The following is a 21,224-nucleotide window of genomic DNA, read 5'->3' on the forward strand; positions in this document are numbered from 1 at the left end:
AGCTGTTAAGAGTGTTACTTACTTATGGTATTACATAAACTTATATTAAATAGTACCATATAGTTAGGGTATTATAAAGTTAACTTTCTGATAAACTATTTTAAAATATAAATTTTACTACTCTAGAGCTGATTATTCTTGAAAAACAATTTTTCTAAAAAGATTTAACTCCCATTTGTATAAGTTTCATGTATATCTAAATTTTATTTAAATATAATTTATATAATTGCATCTTAATGTTTTCTTTACATGTCCCGTAATTTGTGGTGGTCATACAAGAAACTGAAAATAACTTCATGGTTTGTATATAATTCAAACACCTATTTATGCATTCTATCATTATCTCTTCAATTAAGAGGAAAAATTAATTTAAAAATTGTCTTCCGTGTTAATAATTGCTTCATCCAAAGTTTCATACAAAAATAGCATTCTTTTACATTGAATGGGACAATCTTTAAACTTAGTTTCTATTTCTAAGTCTGTAGATAGTTGCTTTGCAATGTTGTGGCAATTTTCATAACCAGAGATTCTAAATTCTTTGAAGAATCCTAACAACTACCTTATGTGCTTTATTGCAATGTCTACGTACACACATTTATTTTGTAATATTTTACTGACAAAGTTTACTGCCTGATTGCTGGCAGTTCTTGACAGCGTTCAGGCCAGGGAGTTAATATCTATGCAGATGCCACAAAGGTAAGTCCTGGGGATGGACAGGCAAGCTGGCCTCCACGGATGGCTCCCATGCTGCCCCTCTCCTCCTCTAGGGACATGTCCACATCAGTGCTGCTACTGCTGCTGCCATGCTGGTTTCAGTCTAAGCCCAGGTCCAGGTCCCAGCCAATGCCCTGGGACCCCACGCTGCCTCAGACTACCCAGGTGCCCCATGCACAACTGACATGCTTCCTAGTCCCACTGGTTTATAAACTTCATTTATTTTACCAAATAAAATAACTTACAAAATGAATGTATATCCAACTTACAACAGCAAAAACACATTTTTTGTAATCCTTTCCATGTTACTTGATGATGTTATAATTTTCACAAATATTATGAAAGTTCTACTACTTTGATATATGTGTAAAAACTTTTTTAAACATCCTCTAATGTTCAAATTCTGCCAGCCCTGATAAACAGTCTTATGGACGTTCATGCTATGGTGCCAATCCCAGTCTGTGACCTTCTGTGAATAAGAACCTAAGTGAGAATTCATTATCAAGGCTCACCATTTCTGTACCACTGGATCTCTGGCTGGAAATGCTTAATTTCAGGAGTGATAACTACACGGCAGCCTAGACTCAACGTCTCGCCCTCTCTCCCAAAAGACACATCAAACTTGTCATCAAAGTGGATATCAAACTTGGATGCATAACCATAAGGGGTCACGGCAACTGGGTACAACAAAAACAAATATCAGCAATTTATTTCTTTTCATCAAAGAGACACAAGCATTTTAATAACCACAGGCAGAGAGCAGTCACAACACATACTGATCAAATAATTTATCTAAGCAAAAAGTAAGTCTTATAAAAGAAGTACATTGTGAGAAATGGAAATTCTATGCATGAAAATTCTTGCTTCATTGGTCAAAAAAGCTTATTTATAAGTAATATAATGTAAAGGTCATTTCATATAAAATATAAATTAATACCACATTTAGCTTAGACTTAGTTGCAATATACATATGCACTTTTTAATTTTAGATTCTGAGTTCATTTAAACTTTGTTGCTTGTAATCTTGGAACAAATAGCTATATCAATTCATCATAAAAACTGAGTTTTTCAGTAGGTTGCTTTAGTTTCTTTAAAAATCTGAGTAAAAGATATATTACAAGAAATGTCAATAGAGAAAATGAAAAGCTTAAAATATGGTAACTTTAAAAATATTTTTCTTAGAAATGTCTTATTAATAGATTGTGTAAATGCCTGCATCATAAACTCTCCCAGGTTTTATTTTCTCTTTTCTCAAAGGAAGGGGCTTGAGAAAATAACAACTATTTATTTGTGGGTTATTATATGCCAGGCAAGCTACCATTGGCATGCCATTTAATCCTTGGCATAGATATTAATTTTTCCTCTCTTCCAGATAGGATGTAGAAGTTCACAAATATACAGCTAATAACAAGGTTTCAAAGGTATCACATGTGAAATTAAAACTCAAACCTATAACTGCTCAACTCCCAACACTTAGGCCCTTTCTCTCATGTTTCATCTCTCTTCCTAAGATCTCTTAGTATTAATTTGAAAAGGCAAGCTAACATTTATTGAGTTCAATTTGTGCCAAGTATTGTTCCAAGTGTTTAATATCTATTAACTCAAGCTACATAATAACCCTATTAGGTAAGTGCTATTATTATCTCTATTTTAATAATACTCAATATTATATTAGTTTCAGGTGTACAGCATATTATGCTGTATTTTAAATGGAGATGGCACTTAGCAAATCTATTTTTAAACTTACAGCTGAGAGGCAGGGTGGAAGCCCCAGCATGGAAGCGAGTCTCATCAAACTCTCCCTTATATCCTAGAAAAGAAAGCATAAATGCATGTGAACTTCTTCTAATTTACTTTTTAGCAATGCAAATAAATAATAAAAAGGTGCATTTTGAATAAAACAAGTCCAGCAAACCTACTCTTTACCACAACAGAGGCGTATGCTGAAAGCTCTCCTTTAGCATTCATCGCCGAGGCCCGGTACTGAGCGGTGTCTTCAAAATCACACCTGAAAGAACGTACAGAAACGCGTGGCCGTCACTGTGACACTCCCTGTAATTACTAACTGCTCCTTCAAGGGGTCTTTGCTACCATGGCACACTGTAAGCCAGTGGCTAGCGTGGTTCTAAGGAACTCTTGAAGAAGCTGTTCTCTGATCTGGCTCCCTGTGGGATTTTATGTAGCTCAAGAGATTTACAGCAGATTCAAGCCAGCAGCACAGAATGGGGGAAGATCTATAGTCCATTGTTACCCTTGCCCGGATTCATTTTTAATGTCCAAAAAATGTTAATAAAATGCTAAGCACATACATTACAGCATGAAGAGCATTATGATAGATAAACTGGGGGCACAGCCTCCCTGCTGGCTTCCCTCAGGGTGAGTTTCAGTCTGGGGGCGACAGGGAAAGAAACAACCTCTCCTTGTAGACTTCCACGGCCTCCCTCCGCCCAGACCAGGTCCAGGTGGGCCTAATGCGTGTTTCTAGCCTCAAAGTACAAACAAGTTATTCATCCCTTAATTCTACTAAGGTTTAGGCCACACTTGGAGTTTTGGCCCACAGCATGACACAAGAACTGCCATTTGGAAGGTCTTCTGAATTATAATACAGAAATTGGGATGTCTTAATAGTGGATTTAGGGAGACAATGATCTCACAGAGAGATGAACAGGCTAAGATTACCAAGCAGGTTGTTTTGTGTCTTATCACTACCAGTGTCTGTGTTACTCATTGTCCCTGAATGTTTAGTTTCAGTCATATAAACTTATTTCTTGCTGAAATTTTACAGACATGAATAGAACCCCAGGAAGGTCAATGCAATTGTATTTCTCATAACTATTTAATTATCAAGCAACCACATAGCTCACTGTTGTCTCTATAGAACAACTGACTGGCAGAATTGACATGACTTGAGGTCAGGATCAGAGCTTGGTGAATGTCACATGGTGCCAGGCAACTCTTTGAAGACCAGCACCACGTGTCAATTGCTCTGACCTGAAGAGAAGGCTATAAATCTCTTGAGATCAGAATGCTGTAGGTTTTACTTTGATATCTCAGCATGTCATGGTTTTATGTGAACTGAAGATGGTGGGAGCTTGTTTAACTTTTTTGTCCACATAACTAGGTTTGGACTGCAAAACCATCTGAGGAGACACGGTAAACTTTTGAGGACTTAGAAATTTTAATGTGAGTTTGCTTTCGAATTTTGCTTTAAAAACATCCCAATGTCCACCCTGCCTCCATCTACAGGCTGATAGGCAGATGCATCATTTTCCACAGTCCCTGGTGAGCAGAAGGAAAGAGCAATTTCTCCTAGTCCAGCTTACTTTCTTTCATTGCCACCCACCCCAACCTTCATGGCCTTTATTAAGTAAAGGCAAAAGAATATGATGATGATGATGATGATGTTGATTTGGAACACTAAAAAATAATTGAGCCCTAGCCAGTTTGGCTCAGTGGATAGAGCGTCAGCCTGCGGACTGAAGGGTCCCAGGTTTGATTCCAGTCAAGGGCATGTACCTTGGTTGCAGGCACATCCCCAGGAGAGGGTGTGCAGGAGGCAGCTGATCGATGTTTCTAACTGTCTATCCCTCTCCCTTCCTCTCTATAAAAAATCAATAAAATATATTTAAAAATAATTGAATATTAATGTCTATTTATGTAACTCATTTTCTTACTGATGTCTAAGAAAAACTCTCCAGCATATAAGAGATAAATAAAAAGATGTGAATTTTTTCTCATCTTTGACTAAATTCAAACTTAAGATCAATTTAGTAGGCAAAGTGGGCTTGGTAAGAATGAGTCATGCATACCATTCTCAGCTGGGCACCTAGAGAAGCAATGCATGTGCGTGCCCCCATTGTGATCATGCTGCATTGGGAACAAGGGGGGAGGGCAGCTGTTACTGGGAGGGTGAGGTGCCTCCCTGAGTGACTGTAAGGCAACACACACAGACCCTGATGTTTTCTTACTTGTTAATTTCCAGCGTGTGCATTCCATATCGACTTTCAATAATATACTTTCCAGGGTTTGCATGGACATTTATTGGCACCTGGTTTTTATACCTACGAGACAATGGAAACAAGGGGAAGTAAGTTGAAGTGTATGTAAATAGCTTCATGATTAAAAGCACACACAATTCTTGAAGGAACACCTGTAAACATGGCACTGAGGTCAGCAGCAACATCTGTTCAATAAAGACAAGTCTACAGTAGATTAAATAAAATGCACAGTTAATGCAATAAAACTTCTCAATGTACTTACTTTCCTGTCCTTCATCATAAAAAGTACATTTAAGAAGCTGACCATTCATAACAATGTGGTTGAATCTTGCATATATAATGTTGAGTGGAAGAGCCAGACACAAGAGAGTACACAGTACAATGGTTGCTTTTATATAAAGTGCAAAACCAGAAAAGACCGATTCATGCTGCTAGAAGTCAGGAAAGTGATTTCCCCCTGGGGTGGGGGAGGGCAGTGGGGTGGGTGGGGGAAATATGAAGGAGGCAACTTGGGTGGTTGGTTACATGGGTGTGTGCAGTCTACAGAAATTCATCAAAGTTCTACATTCATATATAATATGCACTTTTTGTGTGCATATCCTTCGTTAAACATCTAAAGAAAAACTTGACCATTGCTGACACGACAGAGGGGAAGTTTTCGTGTTAGGGGTTTATCGTTGGCTGACTATGTAGGATGAAAGTAAAACATTCTTCCTACTAACATTCTTGCATGTTGTGAAAAAACAATATCAGTTGTATTGAAAGCTCATTATATTTAAGTGTTTTATTCACTCATAAGCAAGCATGGCTCTTGGGTTGGAAGAAGTTAAAAAAATAATCATGAAAAAAAATCTGACAAATATAAGCTGAAGGATTCCCCTTTTCTGACTGTCCCACCCCTAGTTAAGCCTCTCAGACCTCAGAGAGAGAGGTTACATGGAAGGGTCCTTCCTGAGACACTGTCTCCCAAGTCTAGAAGTGGCACCTTAATTCTCTACCACGTCCTCAAGGTCTCAATAGCCGGTGGCTATGGTGCCAAACCAGTCTCTCCTGCATAAGCCATTTCCTCCCAAAAGAGGAGCTAGATTTCACTTGTTTTCCTTTCAGACATGCCACTTTATGTGCACAGATAACATAAATAACACGAATAACCACAATTGACACAGAACATTTACTAGAGCCAGGCAAGGTTCTAAGTGCTTTATGAATAGATTGTAAATTCAGCCCTCACAACAACCACATGAGGCAGAACTGTTTCTAACATCATTTTCCAGATGAAGAAGCCCCGGCATGAAGAGGCTAAATAACTTGTCCCAGATCACACAGCTAGAAATAGCAGAGCTGGGATTTGAACACAGTCAGTCCGGCTCCTGACAACATGTGATGCTTCCATTTTCTCTATTTAGCTGCATTTTATTTCTTTAGACTTCTGGAAATGGTTATAAAGAGGTTTGGGATCAGGGAAAGTGGCGAAAAGAGAAAGAAAGAAAATAATCTTCAATTAGTTCCTTCCTCTTGCCAACTGGCACACTCACACACACATGTGTACACACAGGCTCTATGCCCCTAAAACACAAATCCATTTTCTATACTTTGTAGTTATGTTTTATTTTATTTTTAATCCTCACCTGAGGATATATTTTTATTGAATTTAGAGAGAGAGGAAGGGGGGAAGAGAGAGAAAGAGAGAAACATCGATGTGGGTGAGAAACATCTACTTGTTGCCTCCCTACAGGCCTCGACTGGGGATCTAACCCACAACCTAGGTGTGTGCGCTGACCAGGAATCGAACCCACAACCTTTTGGTGCATGGGATGACCAAATGAGCCACCCCACGAGGACCATTTTCTATACTTTTTAAAATGTTATCATTCTCCTTCTCCTTTTAGCAAAATCCCAACTCATCCTTCAAGGTTCATATCCAACGCCACTTCAATAAACTCCTCCCCAAAATCCCACACAATATTACTTTTTCCTGCCTCTCTGCATCAGTGTTACTTGGATCAAATTGCAAGGTATAACATATTAAATTATTGCTAAATATGTGTCACTCCTACTAAGCTCCCAGTACCTTGATGATGGGGACTGTGTCTGATCCATATTTACTTCTATTCCCACTCTCACGGAAATATGAGTCATGGGCACATATTTGGCACTCTGTGTTTGTTAAATTGAATGGAATTGTTGTGTAATGCAATAGATTAATTATAGCTTCATAATTTTGGGCCAAAGAAACAGAGTTCTGGTATGGATAATTTAAAATAAGTGCATATGAAAACAGTAAGTTGAGGCTCTTTGTGTCTCGGTTTTCTCATATCTAAAATGAGAGGGCTGGACTGGCTTAAGAATTGCAGTTGCATGTAAGATGTCAGGTGGGTACTAGATTTATCAGGGTGATCACTTCGTAAGCTGTGTAAATGTCTAATTACTGGGTTGTAGACCTGAAACTAATTTAATATTATACATTAACTGTAATTGGAAAATGAAAATTTTTTTAAGTGGAAAAAAAAAAAAGAATTGCAGTTGTGTGGCAGTTGTAGTGGCATAACCTACCCAACCCATAGAACACATTGCCAGCTGCTTCCTCCTAGGCCAGAAACAGCTTCAGACAGCTGCCTCCCCACAGGGCCCCAGGCAGACAGGACTATCTGATCAGGTGGCTTGTAACAAGAAATCTGCTGGCGGCTTCTAATTTCAAACATTCCTCGTTTTGACGAATGACAGGGTAGAATCTGTTAATTGACATGTTCTTTTGATTGAATTAGGTTAGGTAATTTCACACTTGACTCAAAGCTCTCTCTTTCTCAGTTTTCATGTGTTGGGTGTTTTCAGTAGTTCCTTTTAGCATAAGAAGAGAAATATGACACCAAAGGCTGTGTATGTGCTACTTGACCCAACAACTGGGTGACACTCAATTTGGCTTCTGACAAAAATGTTGTTCATATCTCCATAAAGTTTGAGTTAGAACAGGATTTTGCAGCTCCCAGGGTTGTTTCCCTTCCTTGCTCTCCAGCACTAACCAACTTAGCACCTGACGACTTTTTTAAGTTGACCACATGGCACATGAAATCAGTTTAAAACACACACACACACACACACACACACACACACACACCATTTGAGGACCTTCCTAGTTTTTCCTCTGGTACGCCAGCTGTCACTGTAAGAAATGCCTGTTTTAAATCACCAGGCAAGGAGTAAAAAGCAATTCGACTCTGTTTTCCAAGGAAGTCACCGAGGCATTCAAATTCTGGGTCACTTGACATTGGCTATCTTCAGTATTAAGTCAGAAAAGAAAGGAAGGATGTTTGGCCTGCTCTGTATTAGTAAATGCTTCACAGCTTGTTATTTCTGGAAAGTGAAATTCCAAACTGGCCAGTCATCAGCTAATTCTGGAGAGCAATCTACAACCTGGGATATTTTGTCAAGAGGTTTCGAAAATTCTCATGAATATTCAGATGTATACTATTTCACTTATCATTTTCATGTAGCCTCTATAAACAATTAATGAGTTTGCATTTTACTATAACTATTTCTAGAATAAACTCTTAGTTTATGTGTGTAGAACACACACTAAATGCCCCTAAACAAATGTCTGTTTGGATACAAGGGTAACAATGGAAGGTCTTTGGTGGTGTAAAACATCGTCAAGTAAAAAGGCTTCAACCTAATTTTTTTCTATCAGCAAATAATGCATGCAAAATGGTATTTATCATATTGAATCCCATCACAAAGGTGACTGTTGCTTAGAATTCAACCTTATGTTTTGAGTAAATAGTTATTACCCAATTTAAAAACCAATGAGCTGAGAGAGATCTATCCCATTTGGATAGATTTTGAAATTATATAAATAGAAAAAAAATCTAAAATAAAACCCCAAACCTTATGTTGGGAGGTAATTAAAAATTACAAATAATTTTAACTATTCTAAATGTAGGTTGTCTTCCTAAGATAATATGGCAGCAAATACTAAATTTAAATATATTGTGAATAACTCTACTCTTATAAACAAATTCAATACATAGTCTATAATAGAATTCATAAATTCTCATAGTATGCAAAAATAGAATAGGGCCTTTCCAAATCTCCATTCTTTCTAAGATATATTTATCATATTATTTCATTCCTACATTTTAAATTATTATCATGCCTAATGACAATTTCTTTAAGTGTCTATTTGCCAATGACCTTAGGGGCAATGTGAAGAATTCCAAACATGTATTTTTTAAGTGTCTCGCTTAAGGATCTAGCCCAGTATCCACATATAGATTCAAAAAGGTGTTGAATGAGTGAAAGAATGCTGCTCACCAATACCCACACATGCTCCAGTGAGTTTGTGTGAATCTCCTTGCAGACTACAATCCATATTCTCATTGATAAAATTGATCTAGACTTTGGGTTGGAAACCCAATGAAATCTGGTTCTTTTTAACTCAATTCTTTCCTTCTTTTAAATAGAATTGTTCTCTTTCCAGTAATTCATATAATTTTTAAAAATGACTAAGCAATACATCTGTATGGTCTAAGAACTAGAAAGTATATGGGTGCACAGGGAACAGTCTCCTTCCTCACACTTGTCTGCCTTCTACCCAGCTCCTTCCCCACAGCTTATTGCTCTCCTTAGATTCGTTTTTTTTTTAAATATATTTTTTATTGATTTCAGAGAGGAGAGAGAGAGAGATAGAAACATCAATGATGAAAGAGAATCATTGATTGGTTGCCTCCTGCACATCCCCCATCGGGGATTGAGCCTCCAACCTGGAAATGTTCCCTGACTGGGAACCGAATCATGACCTCCTGGTTCATATAGATCAACTCTCAACCATTTTTACCTCTTCTTCCAGAGTTCCTTTACACAAATAAAACAAATATAATTTTCCCTTGGTATGCATAGGAGGTTGGTTCCAGGACACCTGAAGATACCAAAATCCACAGATGCTCAAGTCCCTTATATAAAATTGTGTAATATTTGTATGTAACCTATATTTGAAAATAGGCTACAATAAAGCATGTATAAACATAATTTCATTTGCGTGGATTCAGCATAGGGCTTGGCATGTTTCAAATTCAAGTTTTACTTTTTAGAACTTTCTGGGATTTTTTTCTCCAGAATATTTTCACTCTGCAGCTGGTTGAATCCGTGGGTGTGAAACTGTGGATATGAAGTTTCCTGACTATACAGATATAAATGTTCCCCTACCTTTTAAACCAATATATAGCCTGCCATACAAGCTATTACATAAATATTGCCTATTAAGAAAAAACAACATGGGACTGACCAAAGAGCAGCTGCTGCATGTGCGTAACATTTGCTAGACCTCAGGGATTTCCATGACCCGAGGGTGCCTAGTGGAAACTTGGAATCAAGTTTGGAAAGGGCTCTAAGGGAGCCAGGCACCAGGCACACATGCCTTTGAAATACGTGGCTAAGGAACTAACTGTTGCAAACAGAGGCAGCATGACTACATGAAGCATTATCACACACTTATTCCTATTATTTACCTCCTTCTATTCAGGAAGGTCATTCTCAATTATTTCTTTCATACTTGTCTTCAGTGTCAGACCCAGGAAGCTGCAGTTGGGAACCATAAAAGCATAAATGCCAGCAAAGAAATCACCAACCACCTGGGTTCTTGCTTGGGCTCTGGGTTCCCTGCTCATCGAGGGGATGGATGACTTCTGAAGATTGCATTAGCAGCATTGCAAAGTAAGTCAGAGCTTCATTAATAGACAACATGTGCAGGAATGTATACTAATCCCACACAGAAGTTTACTTCCAGAAGTGGATTTATTTACCTTGGAGCCAATAAGGCTGAAGTTGTAGGGTCTCCCACTAGCATGGGTCTCCACAAGACTGTATGTCTAATTTATACTAACTTTATATTCTTCTTTGTAAAGAGTACCCCCAAAATGAATAAACCTCATGCCCCACAAAAACTGGATCTGACCTTTTTTATTGCCATAGGCAATTTTCAGTTATCTACTAGCTGATTGTCCACATTTCAGCTTTTAGAAGGAGAAAATCTTGCTCTCAGAAGTATGGTTAAATATTTTCTTGGTGGTCCACTACTTCTTTTGTTTTAATATTTACTTTTTCTTTGACTTGCAGGACAACAGGACTTTCTGTGAAATGCTCTGATCTGTCCCTACTGGAAGAATCTGGGATAAGAATGAAGTTGTCTTCTCCAAGCAATAAAGGGAGTGTAGAAACTAGGGAAGGCTTTTCCAGTAAATTAACAGTCTCCCAATCATTCCTGAGGCAAATCTTGCCTCTGTCCCTTGGTTTTTGTTTAAAAGGAGCCTATAGGACATAAAATTCACATGTTGAGGAAATGAATATTTCAAAGCCAGATATAAAATTTTAGTAAAAAATCATACTACTGCTCAATTCCATCAGTGAGGATAACTGAAAATTGACAGTATTTCTATTTTTCAATTTAACTGGAATTCTAAGAGTCAACATTTTGGTCATCTCAAATTTTTCTGGAGAGTTTTTATTTTTTATATAAATATTTTGTTTTTAAATCACTAATTTTCCAGCCAACAAAACAGAATATAAGAAGTTTAATCTTGGATATATCTGAGCTCTGCCTTTGTGGAGCCTGTAACTCCAGTTTAATAATTAACACCATCAATGTCCACTTGCATGCTTGTACTCTAGTTTCTGTGAATTTAGTAGAATAAATAAATGCTTAAGAAATGAATATTTACCTGCCAGATATTACTTTTAAAAATCATCTTTAACTCTAATTTTTTAAAAGCAGAGATAGGATGCTATGTAATAAATATATGTACCTAACTAAGGACTCTGAGTATTTGTTTATTAGTAGTACATTTGAATTTTATGAAAGAAGAGTTTTTAATGACCAAATAATATTTCTTGGAGCTGGAAATTTGTTATCCTTCATGCATTTCTATAGGAAAGTCTGGATTTTTTTTTTTAGGTGACATGTCATCCATTTTTGAAGAGAAAATATCCTTTTAATAGGCCAAATTATGCAACTCTGTAGTCACAGAGAGAGATGAGGCAAAGATAAGTTGATTTTTAGCTTACTATAGTATACTTTAAAGTTTATAAATTTATTTTTTAAAACTTCATTTGCATTGAAATATGTTCCTACATTTCTCACCTTTGTGTACTATAAATTATTTGCCTTGATAATATATAGCTGGCTTGGATTTTCATTCTTTGATTTTCAAACTCAAAAAACCTGAGAAAAGTTTACATGTAAGAAAAATTGCAAGTAAAGCCAATGTTATTAAAGGCAGGTTGACATCATAGGTGAATTTTTAAAACCTTTCCACCTGCTTCTTAAGAATAACCTTAGTCAGGTAACTGGATCTATCTTGTCAGCGACCTCCATTTATGCTAGCCACGTGTCTGACCAACATTAAGAGATCATGGGGAAAAAGGAGAAGGAAGCAGGGACTCTGCAAGTGACAATGTCCTTCGGTGTAGTGTTTATACTGCAATATAGGGTGTAGTTACCACCACTCCTGATAAAAAAAAAATAGCATGCAAAATATCCATGTCAGAGAATAAAGTGAAAAATGCCTTTTGAGTTGGCTCAATCATTTTCATACTTCTGCTCTCTGTGGCAGATATGCATGACACGAAATAAGAAAATTCTGAGCTTAGGAATCAAAAAATCACTGACAATTGCAATAGGATATACAGGATGTCCAAAACAAGTATACACACTTTAACAGCTGATAGCTCAATTGATGTTTCTCTCTTTTCAGCCAGACTAAGCTTTGAACAAAAGAAATTCATCCTAAAATGCTACTAGAAGTTTGAAAGTGCAGTTGAAGTACAAACATTTTCAAAGTATGTATACATTTATAATTATTCAGAGTGTGCATACATTTTTGGGGTCACAGGGTGTCCCCCCATAAATGCATACATACTTTAACAGCTGATAACTCAATTTTCACTCCTTTTCAGGTTTAATTGATTTGAAATAATGGGTGAAGCCAGACTAAGCTTTAAACAAAGAAAATTTATCCACTAGACTTTTTTATGGGGCTACAAAAGGATAGAGTTTACAGTACAAAACCAGCAATAGTTGATGAACTGAGGGCACACATTATCAGCAGTGCCTGGACCAAAATGGTTATCAGTTTGAAAACAGGCATTGACAAAAAAAGTTACTCATTTCTGTAGATTCTTTTAAAATTTAAAAATGAACTGTATGTTAACAAATACTGACTTTGTAATCTTTCAAAGTGTGTATACTTTTTTTTGGGCTATCATATATAATGGAAGGGGAAAGGGAGCATTTATTCTTTGTGGAAAGAAGATTCCTTCAGGCCCCATATTGAGAAATATTTCCCATAAAATTCCTTCTTTTTTCTTGGCTTTAGAAAAAACACATTGAGACCTCAGCTCAGATGATTAGTAGAGTTGGAACCCTTTGGGTTTTAATTATTTTTTAAAAGGCAGTATTGCTTGTCATCACAAAATGATACCTATATTTAATGAGAACAAATTTTTATGATCTATAGAAATTATAGATATACATTTTCTTTGTATGTAAATATGTTGATAAAATTTTAACACTTTAATAAGATAAAGACCCATCTGTATAATCCTACATAATAAAAGGCCAGGGACCATAAGTGCAACAACCGGAACGACTGCTCCACCAGTCGCCATGAGGTGCATTGACCACCTCTCGGTCCCTGCCCCCTCGGCTCACGATTTCTTGCACTGGGCCTCTAGTATAATTATAATGTATCATAACGTATGCAATACTATTTTTCCCATACATAAATTATTAATCTAAGTATACTTTCTTCACTATTTTAAAAATCTATACAAATTTGTAAATGCTTTCAATGACTCCTGCATATTTATAATGCTGAACATTTTCACTAGAGGTTAAATTAATTTTGTATAGTTGATTATAGGAGTAGTTTTCAAAAAGATAACATACCATGTGACACGAGGTGCTGGCCAGCCAGATACAGAACAGTGTAATTTTACATTTTCCTTCTCCCAAACAGTGTGGGAACGAGGTTTGATGACAAACTCAGGAGCATGGAGAAGATGATCTTCATTCATTTTTCTATGAAATGCTTCAGTTTCTTCTAACTGGAAAAAAATCAAAATATTATAAAATCAAAGTAACTTGTACTATAAAAATAACAAGAAGGAAAAAAATAGCAGCCAAAAATAAAATAACAAGCAGAAACCAAAATTATAATTTTTTGATTTGGAGCCTGATTTTTATATTTAAATCAAATGCATATTCTTTGCTCCTTTTTAAAATAAATACACCATTTAAGACTTCTGGCCAAGATGGCAGTATAGGTAAATGTGGTACTCAGTTTCTCAACAGAAACTTTGCAGGCCAGAAAGGACTGGCATGAAATATTCAGTGATGAAAAGCAAGAACCTACAACCAAGATTATTCTACCCAGCAAAGCTATAATTTAGAATTAAAGGACAGATAAAGAGCTTCCCAAACAAGAAAAAGCTAGAGTTCATCACCACCAAACCAGTATTAAATGAAATACTAGAGTGTTCTTTAAAAAGAAGAAAATAAATTTTAAAAAATATGGCCCTAGCTGGTTTAGCTCAGTGGATAGAGTGTCAGCCTGTGGACTGAAGGGTCCCTGGTTTGATTCTGGTCAAGGACACATGCCCAGATTGTGGGCTTGATCCCTAGTGGGGGGCATGCAGGAGGCAGCTGATCAATGATTCTCTCTCATCATTAATGTTTCTAACTCTCTCTTCCTCTCCCTTCCTCTCTGAAATTAATAAAAATATTTTTAAATGGATAATATAAGACAATAAATATATATCAACAACCAAATCTAAAACTCAAAATAAATGAATGAGCAGAACAGAAACAGACTCATAGACACAGAGAACATTTGGATGGTTGTCAGATTTGGGGGCAGGGGTTCTGGGGATGGGTGAAAGGGATTAGGAAGTTACAAAATAGTCATGGGGATGTACAACATAGGGAACAGACTCAATAATACTCTAATAATTCTGTATGGTATCAGATGGGTATGAGATTTAGTGAGATGATCATTTAGTAAATTATACAATGTCTAATCACTAGTGTGTACACCTGAAACTAATATAATGTTGCAGGTCAACGGTAATTGAAAAATAAACAATGATTTAAAAAATAAGAAAAATTTTAAAAGCTACACCATTTAATTTTTAACATTTTAAGGCCAAGGTACATATTTTACTTCCCGAAGGTGGACTTCTTAAGATTCTTTAAAACCTTAATTTCTGTAGAACCTAAAATTACATGGAGTTTAAAATGATTGTTTGTCTTTCTCTGACCTATATATTTTGATGTCATCTTCTTAGTTTCTTTGTTTCTCCACAAGATCACATATCTCTTCATTTGAAACAAGTCAATGTCTATCTACACACACACACACACACACACACACGCACACACTACATGCATTTCTACTTTTGTAAGCTATATTAACTTGTCTTTTCTTACTGTTTTTCTTAGTGACAGACGTTCTGCCTTTTCTCGAATTGCAACTTTTCTTGACTTCTTCTCAAAAACTTCCTCCTGGTGGAGAGTGGACAAAGACTGTTTCGATACTGTGGACTGCTTGGATGTTGTGATTCCTTCTTCACTAGCAAGAAGATTCCTCTGGGCTATATAAGCAGCAGCTTCTTTAATTCTTTCTTCTTCTGTGTCTGTTATTCCACTGACATGCACTTGGCTAGAATATAACAATGGCAAAATTGAGATATTGTGGATGGCAGTGATAATATTGCCTAATTTTACTAAGTTCAAGGTACCAGACCTCAGACATTGTGCACCCTGCCCAAAGAAAACTTGATAGAAAAACCGGTTAATCAGGAACTAACCCTTCACGTATGAAGTGATTGTCACCTTAACAAAAAGTGGTAACAACGATAATAATATCTATGGTGGCCCTGGAGTTTTGCCAAGTGCTTTTTACACACATTATTTCATTTTACCACCACAACAACCTTATAAGGTAAACTTTAAAACTTTATCATTTCAATTTTAGATATATGATAACAAGGCTCAGAGAAGTTAGATAACTTGCCCATGGTCATTTCCTTGGTGTGTATAAATATGATTGAGTCTATAATAAAAGATTAGTTTATGACTTCCTTCCAGAAAACATCCTATATAATAAAAGCCCAGCGACTGAACTGCGGAATGACCAGAACAACCAGTCAACCAGTCACTATGACGCACACTGACCACCGGGGGCAGAGGCTCAACGCAAGAGCTGCCCCCTGGTGGTCAGTGCGTTCCCACAGTGGGAGCGCCGCTTGGCTGACTGGGATGAGCGGCACTCCCACAGCAGGCTGATCCCTGCAGGCCATGCCCCCCACCAGTGCACAATTCCATGCACCGGGCCTCTAGTGATACTATAAAATAAAATGCAGTTTGTGTGCTGTGATTCTGATACACGACTAATGTGCTTAATCTGAATCTATAAATCAATTGATGTAATGCATTGGCCAGAGCTGTTGCATGTATAAATAAGTTCTAAATTTACATGAGATCCTTATGCCTACTGGGTTTCTTTTCTAAATAATAAAGGTTTCATGTGCATATATGATTGTGTATGTATATATGTATGTGTATATATTTAATAGGATGGTCTTTATACTTGCACATAGTTCTGATGAGATGCTAAAACTTGCATTTGAAGTGACCTTTATAAAAGTTACTTGTTTTTATTTATAATTGATGATAATGCCAAGTGAGTAGTAACACCCAAAAGTGCTCTGCAGTAGTTTATGATAGAATCTGTGCTGTGGTTTATTAATGTTGTCAAAAATACTTGGATTATTTTTAACTTCCTTCAATACCTTTGTCATGAACCCCATTAGATGTTTCAGTGTGGAAGTATATTGATTAGGTTGAAGATTCTTTTGAAATTGAGTCTCCTTAGACCTCTCAAAGCAGAATTGTATATTTGCTTTTCTTATAATAATAATTACCTCTAAATTTAAGCAAACACTGCCATTGTGTTTACAAATTCCTGGCACCTGAATCTATGCAACTTGCTGAAGAGCATGAGTCAACATTTTCCCAAGTTTGGAATTTCTTATGGAATATTACTAAAATATCTGGTAGACAAGACTAGTCTACTCTGTTTCTTACTAAACTTAATAAGTTGTAATTTCATTTTCCATATCTCTATTTCTCCAAATATGAATAACCCAGTCTCTACTAAGGAATTTAGTAGTATATCCAGTATAATTTAGGAAGAGAAAAAGAAAAAGAAAACAATTTTAGCTTAGTGTCTTGATATAATTACCTCTCTCTCTCTCTTTTTAATGAGATTGGGAATGAATTAATAACTGAATACAAAACAAACCATAATGAAAGTGCCTGGAATTCTCTATAGAGGTTAAAATACAATAGAAAGATTTGAAATGAACTTTCTAGTAGGATTCTCTCTCTCTCTCTCTCTCTCTCTCTCTCTCTCTCTATATATATATATATATATATATATATGTATATATATATATACATATATATATATATATATATATGGATTATATTCAGTGCTAGTTTTGCCCTGAGTTTCGATAACTCTATGTAAGAGAACATTAATTTTAACTCACATTACCTCTAAGACATGTTGGCATAGCTCTAGAGGGCAGAATGGAGTCACAGTCTCCATGCCTTTTCCATTTACAAATAAGCTTAACCTAAAAAAAGCTTTAAGTATTTCACATAAGAACTCAAGTACACTTAAAAAATATTTTTGACCCAGAACAGCAAGAATGTTTGCCTTTAAGTAAATATAAATGCAGATCAGTGATAACCCTGCTATAATCTGGGTACAAGAATATGATGCTAACATGCTGACAAACATACGCTGCTACTAATCTATAATAATAAAAGCATAATATGCTAATTAGACCAGGCGTCCTTCCTGATGACCTTCCAGACAAAGCCAGGGCTGTGAAGGGAAGCCTGGGTCCCAGGTGACAGAGGGAAGCTGATGCTGGCAACTGGGGAAAGGAAGGCCTACTTTGGCATGAATTTTGTGCATCAGGCCTCTAGTTTAAAATAAATTTAAAACCTCCCTGATGCTGTGATTATCTCTGATGGTCTCAACTCAAAACCTGTGGTGACACAGTAAACTCAAAGTATGTCAGTATAAGAAGTAGAATTTTCAAGTGCCATGCAAAAAAAATGTATTTTCCAGAAATACACATACAATGCATGTATGTTGCATTGCCCAATGCTAGGGGGACTCTCAGCTCTTCTACCACCTGCCATGAGACTTGTAACAAGTCACTGAGCCTTGATTTTCTGTTCCAAAAATAGATATACTAATACCTCTCCAGGGCTGAATTGAGGATTTAGCAAGATAGTTTCTATAAAGTATGACTCCCAGAAAAAAAATAGGTACTCAACAAATGTTCATTTCCTTCCCATCCTCCTCTTAGATTGCTAATACCATCAGCACATTATGAAGTATTATTTTCAAAATAGTAATAAGTATAGGAGATGACTCCATTTAAAAAATAAAGGAGAACTGGAAATAAAACCTATAAGATATTTTTAAAGTCACATTTTCTTTTATCACAGTTTATTTTATGAATGATGATTTCTTGAGACTGGCCTGGAAAACACAAAACTGTTTGGTGGGAGAAGACAGTGGAAAGCTTCATTTCATGCCCACACAGGCGGAGAAGCATGCCATGGCGGTTAATGCTAAGTTGATGGTTTTTAAATAATTTTTTAAAAACAGTGAGGACAAAAACAAAAAATAAAATAGTTCACTCCTCTCCCCTACCCATCTCCTATAACGAATGTGAATACATATTACACTAACTGTGAAGAGGCTTAAGTCTGGGCAGGCATACTTAGTAATATAAGCAGATTTCTCTGGAGAGTTCACTTAAAAATCAGGTATCCAAAAATCAAAGATATCAAATAAAAGGCTAAAAATAGGATATTATTTTTTCCCTTACCTTCCTAATTGGGTTCAGAGCAATTGTGACATTAGCCTCTGAAACGATTCAGAAAGGAGCCATCAGAGAGCAGGGGGAAGAAAAACACGGGAAAACAAAAATCATAACTACATTATTGCCTACTGAATTTCCTGAGAGAATGACCTCATTTTGAGTATCACTATTAACTCTGTTAATAGTCCTCCATTCAAAGGAAAATCAACAGGGGAAAGCTCATAAAGTTCCCCTTAAATTTTAATTTGGTGTCTCAGACAAGTTTCCTTTCAAGATTCCTTTGGATATTATTATCATTCAAAAAACATGTTTATATTATAAACACTGAAATTTGGCATTACTCAGACTTGTGATTTAGTGATTATTTTGTTTGATATTTACCTCAAATAATCTATTCTATATTCAATAAATATAAGCCAGGCATCAAATTATGATGTAATTCTTTTACTTAGTCTATGTTTTCTAACATTTTTTCCTCCTAATGAATAATAATTAAAACCACACAGGCAACCAAGATATTTTTCATTTACCTAACATATCATTTTATTTTGTTTTTTTAGTTCATCCAACATCTTAGAGTTTTGAATCTTTCTTTCGCTCTATAGTGACTAGATATAGTATTTAATCACTAGCATCCAACAGTCTCTTTCTAATTTCAACTAGTTACATAAGTAGAATAAGTTACTGCCTGGCTGGTGTGGCTCAATGATTGAGCTTCAATTCCAGGTCAGGGCACATGCCAGGGTTGCGGGCTAGAACCCCAGTGTGGGGTGTGCAGGAGGCAGCCAATCGGTGATTCTCTCTCATCATTAATATTTTTATCTTTCTCTCCCTCTCCCTTCGTTTTAGAAATCAGTTTTTCTTTAAAGTTCCTGATCATTCTCTTTTCTCATGTAGCCATCCTGTGTGATGGTAAAGACTTTAACAATGAACACATCTCCCTCTGCATAGAGTTCCAAGGTTCTTCAGACCTTTCTCAATAGTATATAGTGAATGCTCAATAAATGGTAGCTGCTATTATTATTATTACTTGACATTTACTCTCCACTTTATTATAATCAAGGCCAGGAACAGAATGCATACTCACCGTCCTGAGAAAATGGGTACCATATAGTCACTTGGCAGGTTTTCCTTCTCCTCCCCAGAGAGAAGGATCTTCTTCGCTCTCTTCATTTGGGGGCTCAACTTGGATGAATAATCTTCTAACATCAGACTGGAATCTGTAAGTCTGAAACAAAAGCCCTAATATCAGACAATAACAAAAAATGTCTTTAAAATATTCAAAATACTTATAAAATAAGGTTTTAACAGAGGGGCGCAAGGGGGGTGTCACAGAATCCTAGATCTCTATCGTTATAATTATCTTTTATCTTCAGAACTAAAATGAATGAGAAAGCCCTCTAGACAGACATAAGAGAAAAATAGGCCTATAGAAATTTCATGGCTTTCCCCCCTAAGTTTCAAGGGAAAACAGCAGTGCTTTGCCAGAGGCTAAAGCAAACAGCAATTAGCATAAAAGTACAAAAGAGACATTGGAAGACCAATGGACTTTGATATTCAGCAAGGCTGAATATCAGCACAAGACTGCCCTGCTGTGATTGCAATGGCTCAAGGCGATTTCCTGATAATCCTTACATTATTTAACAAACTTTACCTTTGATCTGCCTGTATGCATTGCTAAAGGGCAAATGTGTATTCAAAGTAAATAAAAGCAGATGGACAGGTCTTGGTCTCTGTGTGCCTCTTCACAAAAGAGGTTTCTACCTGGCCCCCAAAATTCATATTTCTTATATAGCATTTTCATTTGTGCATCAGCCCCTCCTGCAGATCCTGAACCCCGCCATGCAGGTCAAGGCAGTGCTTTTGTAATAGTTCCAAATACTCTTTGCTGTTAAGTTAATGTTCACAATGTAGGCAGTCTATATCTATGCTAATAAAAGGGTAATATGCTAATTAGGGCGGACATCTTCCAGACATCCTTCTGGACAAAGCCACAGCGGCTGCCTGAGGCTCAGGCAAGCCGTGGATGGCGGCTGCCACTGTGAGGGCCGGGCCGAGGTTCAGGCAAGCCGCGGATGGTGGCTGCTGCTGCAAGAGCCAGGCCAAGGGTTAGGCAACTGCAGTGGCCGGCAGTGGCTGCAGCAGAGGCGTGATGGGGGTGGTGCCTTCCCCTGATTGGCTGGTCGCCTCCCACAGAGAAGGTAGTGGGCCTAAGCCGTCAGTAGGACATCCCTTGAGGGCTCCCGGACTGTGAGAGGGGGCAGGCCGGTCTGATGGACACCCCCTCCAGTTCACGAATTTTCGTGCACCGGGCTCTAGTATATATATAAATGGTTTGTATACACTGTGCATCCAAACCTTTTGGGGGATTAAAAAATATTCTGGATAGGGAGTCCAGGCAATTCAGATGCAGGGCCTTTAGGCCAATGAACTGGGAACCGTTCTCAACTCATTCTATAAGGCCACTATCTATACTAATAAAAGCCTATGTGGTTGTCACACCCTCAGGCTGTGATGCCCTCACGCCCTCACACAGTAACAATCCATCACCAGGAG

The 21,224-nt window shown here is 37.0% G+C and overlaps 1 protein-coding gene across 2 annotated transcripts in view; it reads right to left on the reverse strand.

The window, feature by feature from the left end:
- Nucleotides 1–21,224, reverse strand: part of MYOM1 (myomesin 1) — a 112,869-nt gene that overhangs the window by 75,095 nt on the left and 16,550 nt on the right. For both annotated transcript variants that reach the window (XM_070420568.1, XM_070420567.1), the window contains exons 3-9: nt 19,756–19,896; nt 15,187–15,418; nt 13,648–13,805; nt 4,683–4,775; nt 2,634–2,722; nt 2,462–2,524; nt 1,227–1,391 (exon numbers count right to left, since the gene is read on the reverse strand). In XM_070420568.1, the coding sequence (XP_070276669.1) occupies nt 1,227–1,391; nt 2,462–2,524; nt 2,634–2,722; nt 4,683–4,775; nt 13,648–13,805; nt 15,187–15,418; nt 19,756–19,896 (941 nt within the window). The remainder of the gene's footprint in view (nt 1–1,226; nt 1,392–2,461; nt 2,525–2,633; nt 2,723–4,682; nt 4,776–13,647; nt 13,806–15,186; nt 15,419–19,755; nt 19,897–21,224) is intronic.

The sequence above is a fragment of the Myotis yumanensis genome, unplaced genomic scaffold (assembly GCF_028538775.1).
Source record: "Myotis yumanensis isolate MYYU_CA2020_CCGP unplaced genomic scaffold, mMyoYum1.0.hap1 SCAF_7, whole genome shotgun sequence".
Classification (NCBI taxonomy): domain Eukaryota; kingdom Metazoa; phylum Chordata; class Mammalia; order Chiroptera; family Vespertilionidae; genus Myotis; species Myotis yumanensis.